This window comes from Acanthisitta chloris, unplaced genomic scaffold, assembly GCF_000695815.1.
Source record: "Acanthisitta chloris isolate BGI_N310 unplaced genomic scaffold, ASM69581v1 scaffold17820, whole genome shotgun sequence".
Lineage (NCBI taxonomy): Eukaryota > Metazoa > Chordata > Aves > Passeriformes > Acanthisittidae > Acanthisitta > Acanthisitta chloris.
In genome coordinates, this window is record NW_008651350.1 from 1 (window position 1) to 4187 (window position 4187).

The 4187-nt window shown below is 46.6% G+C and overlaps 1 protein-coding gene across 1 annotated transcript; it reads left to right on the forward strand.

Moving 5' to 3' along the window:
* The first annotated feature begins 2183 nt into the window (after window positions 1-2183).
* On the forward strand, window positions 2184-3788 carry PDP2 (pyruvate dehyrogenase phosphatase catalytic subunit 2). Its single transcript, XM_009072972.1, has one exon. The coding sequence runs from the start codon at window positions 2184-2186 to the stop codon at window positions 3786-3788; it is 1605 nt and encodes a 534-aa protein (XP_009071220.1).
* Window positions 3789-4187: the final 399 nt, after the last annotated feature.

Here is a 4187-nt window from a genome sequence, read left to right on the forward strand (position 1 = left end):
GTGCCCGTCTGCGGCCGGCGCTGGGCGCGGGTGTGCTCCGGCGCTGAGGCTGGAGGGGAGCCGTGCCCGGGGGGGCTTATGCAATTGACTCTTACATAATGGTCTTCAGCACATTGCTTTAATTAGCATAGCTACGGGGGGTGTCCTGGGCGGCAGCGTCTGCACGCCCAGACGGGGAAGGAACCTGTGGAGGCGAGAGCTGTAGGGCAGTGAGTAGGGATGGCTCAGAAATGTGCTCCAGGACTGATCAATGCTCCGTGACCTCAGGCAAGCACATGTCTACGTGGTATTAGCAACTCTGCTGCTAGGAAAAAAACCAACCAGCTCGCTGTCTGTCAGCCAGCTGGTGTGAACAGGGTCGGTTTGTTTAAAACAGTTTCTATCAGAATGTGGAAGTGCTCATTGTTTCAATCTCACGTGGCTCAGAGGGTGGGAAGAGAAAGAAGGAAACATGGAACAGGCAATGGCCTGAGAAAAGTTGGCAAACACAGAGGCTTCTCTTGCTCTGTTGGTGCTTTCTGGGTTTAGCTGTTGCTGGAGTTGGCAGTGTTGGCTGCCTTCCTGTTAGCTTTATTTTGGTTGTGTTCTCTCTGCAGTACAACAAAAGGCATGGGTTGTGTTGGTGAGGTGCCAGTGTCCCAGGAGACTGCTGGCGAGCCTTGGGCACTGAACTGGCACTGCCTTTTCCATCTGCTCTCCTGACATCAGCAGTAAAATTATGCTGTCTCTTTGCCTGTCCTCACAGGGTCCCCAGAATTATGGTGGTGGGCTGTGTTGGAATGCTTCTCTACTCTTGAATGTGTTCAACATGGTTAGAACAGTTCAGAAATGATTTGTGACATGTTGCTTTGGTGTTCCAAGTAGGAATTTCAGAGAAGTCCTTGGGTTTTATCAGTAGGCCTTCTGTTTGGAATAGTTCAAGTGCATTTTTAGCTTCATGCGACTGATCTAGCTGGTTGCTTGTTATTTCTAACAAACCAGTATTGCAGTAACATGCAGCATCTCTGGGCTGAGACCTGGAGCAAGTGGTGCTATGGGCCACCTGAAAGTGATTGAGAGCTCACAGAAACTGTATTGTTCTCACTGGCTGCTAGTGTGGTCTTATGGGAGCAATTGTACTTGCAGTGCTACCATACTGTGAGGTTTTGAAATCCACGGGGCAAATTTCTGCTGTGAGAAAGCATCTGGTTGTACTTAGCAATATCCTACAGCCTGAATACCTTATTGAAAGTGGGAGACAGTGTGATGGACCTCCCCCATGGCAACTGAAGAACTTCAGCTGTTGCCCGAGGTTTCAGTGCTGTTGGCAGCTGAGCTCTTCACAGCTGTTCGTTCTGATTGATGCTCCAAATGAACAAGGCAAATTGTGAACCTGTAAGAGCTGTCAGTGTAACTTTGTTCTAACTTCCGCTGCATGGATGTGCACAGTGCCCTGGCCAATGCAATGATTAACCTGCACAGAATCTGCCTTCAGCTGTGTGAAAGATCCTGCCTGCATGAAGGTTGTTTTAAGATCTTGAAGGTAAAAAAAAAAAAAAGAACAGCTGAGCTCATAAGCTGTAACAGAATTGGAAAGGTGTAGACTGGTTTGTTCTGGTTGTGTGGATCATGGTAACTCATATAAATCATTAACTGGCCACATCTCTTAGCCTTCCCATAGGGCTTAAGTACTGATTTTCTCTTGGGTCTGATATTTAGAGTCTGTTAATAGAGTTGTACTCCAGCAGGCTTTTTTTGAAAGTTGTGAATTAAGTGTCACTTAAGTTCCTATTTTCCAGCTCGTTGGATCTGTTTGCTGTGTTGTGTTAGATGAGGCTTTTCACTGTGCAGTTTCCAATAACATTTCTTGCTAATGTTGCCATTTCTTCTTAGCATGGTCACAATGAGGAAAAACCTGTCTGTAACATAAAATTTATCCTCTCTGAGTTAACTGGAGAGGAGCAGTCATATCCTAAGGTTATAATTAAGTGATGTATCACTTTGAAGATGCCTCTATCTATAGCAATCTCTTTGAGAAAAAAAGTTCTGAGTATCTCTGAGAGCTCTACACTTGCTTTTGTATTGCTGTGTAGAAAGCTGCTTGTGAACCTCTGAAGTCTTACTCCTGTTCTGTGCTTACATTCCAGGCTGTAGAGGACATTCTGTGTTGCTGAAAGAAGGTGCTTCTATTTGTGGAGTGACTTATGATGTCAAGAACTGTATCATCCTGGATCTTAAGCTCAGCAAGAAACAGCATTGTTTTCCAAGGGAGAGGACGCCGGTACTCCATCAGCATCCCAAACAGAAACAAGCTAAAATGGAAGCTGGTTTTCTCCAAAACACATCTCTCCCCTGCTGGGAGCTGCAGCTTAGACAGCACTTTCTCCTCACAGAAAGCATTCCGACACACTTCCACCGAAGAAGAACACTTTTCTTTCCAGCTGTCTCCGTCACAAATCAACGATATACTCCGAGCAGGGGAATTATCCCACAAAACACTGGATTTGAATGGTAATAGTGCAAATTCCGTGCTGAGGTTTGAGAGCAACCAGCTGGCATCCAACAGCCCTATCGAGGACCGGCGGAGCGCAGCCACGTGCCTGCGGACGGCAGGGATGCTGTTCGGGGTGTTCGACGGCCACGCGGGTGCCGCGTGCGCCCAGGCCGTGAGCGAGAGGCTGCTGCAGTACATCGCCGTGTCCCTCATGTCCCGGCAGGCCCTGGAGGAGATCGAGCTTGCTGTGGAGTCCATGAAGCCAGTTCGGCCTATCCTGCAGTGGCACAAGCACCCCAGTGATGTGGAGTATGAAGAGATAACCTCCCAGTACTTTGAGAACCTGCGGGTTTACTGGCAGCATCTGCTGGACCTGGACTCCGAGCCAGGGTTTAGCTTAGAGGAGGCCATGATATGTGCATTCAAGAGGTTAGATTCAGACATATCACTGGAAGTTCAGGCTCCTCAGGAAAATGAATTGATGAGAAATATTGCGCTTCAAGTAGCTTTTTCTGGTGCCACGGCCTGTGTAGCTCATGTTGATGGTGTTCACCTACACGTTGCAAATACTGGTGATTGCAGAGCAGTTCTAGGGGTTCGTGAAGAAGATGGAACATGGTCCACTCTCCCTCTAACCCGAGACCACAATGCCTATGATGAGTTCGAAATCAGAAGATTGAAGAGAGAACATCCTAGATCTGAGGAGAAAACCCTCTTTGTGAATGACAGATTGCTGGGGATTCTCATGCCCTCCAGAGCTTTTGGAGATGTGCAGTTAAAATGGAGTAAAGAATTGCAGCACAGCATTCTGGAGAACAGCTGTGATGTTGAGGCTTTAAATATTTATCAGTATGTTCCTCCAAACTACCATACACCTCCTTATTTGACTGCAGAGCCTGAAGTCACATACCACAAGTTAAGGAGCAAGGATAAGTTCCTTGTTATTGCTTCGGATGGGCTGTGGGAGATGCTGAGTAATGAGAAGGTTGTAAAACTTGTTGCTGGGCACCTTACAGAGCTTAGTGTGCAGAAACCCCAACTGACTTTTAAGAAACCAGTTAATTTGGGTTACATGCACAACTTGTTGCTGCAGAGGAAAAGCAGAGGCCTGGCCTCCCTAGACCAGAACATAGCCACTCACTTGATAAGACACGCGATTGGCAGCAACGAGTACGGGGAGGTGGACCACGAGAAGCTGGCTGCAATGCTGGCACTGCCTGAAGACCTGGCCAGAATGTACAGAGATGATATCACGGTGACTGTGATCTATTTCAATTCAGAAACAATTGACAATTACTACAGAAACAATGAATAGAGACTTCCACTGCTACTGTTGTATACCACTAGCAAACTTTGATACTAAACCACTCCTCTTGTCCTCTGATAGTCAAGCTGTTACCAGTGTTATGGTCTGGAAGTTCCTAAATCTTTTTGTTACTTACAAGTTTTGAAAATAACTTTCTAGGAGCAAATTTGGTGCAAGCTCCCTGGGTTTCCAGGTCACTGAAGAAAAATGTTTTCATAAACTTCACCGAACTAAAGATTGCTGACCCAGTCCTGATTCCATGAGAACCTCTAGTAAAACCTCCCAAATGAGCAAATGAGACAAATTTCACTGAGACTGGTGCAATTTAATAGAGAGATGGATAATAGGTGTAGCTGCATGGAGTGTCAGAAGGGCTCTGCTCTTGTGGAAAACGAGTAGCATCCTTTT

Coding starts and splice junctions, on each gene's coding strand:
- PDP2 (XM_009072972.1), top strand. CDS start 2,184: ATGATGTCAAGAACTGTATCATCCTGGATCTTAAGCTCAGCAAGAAAC.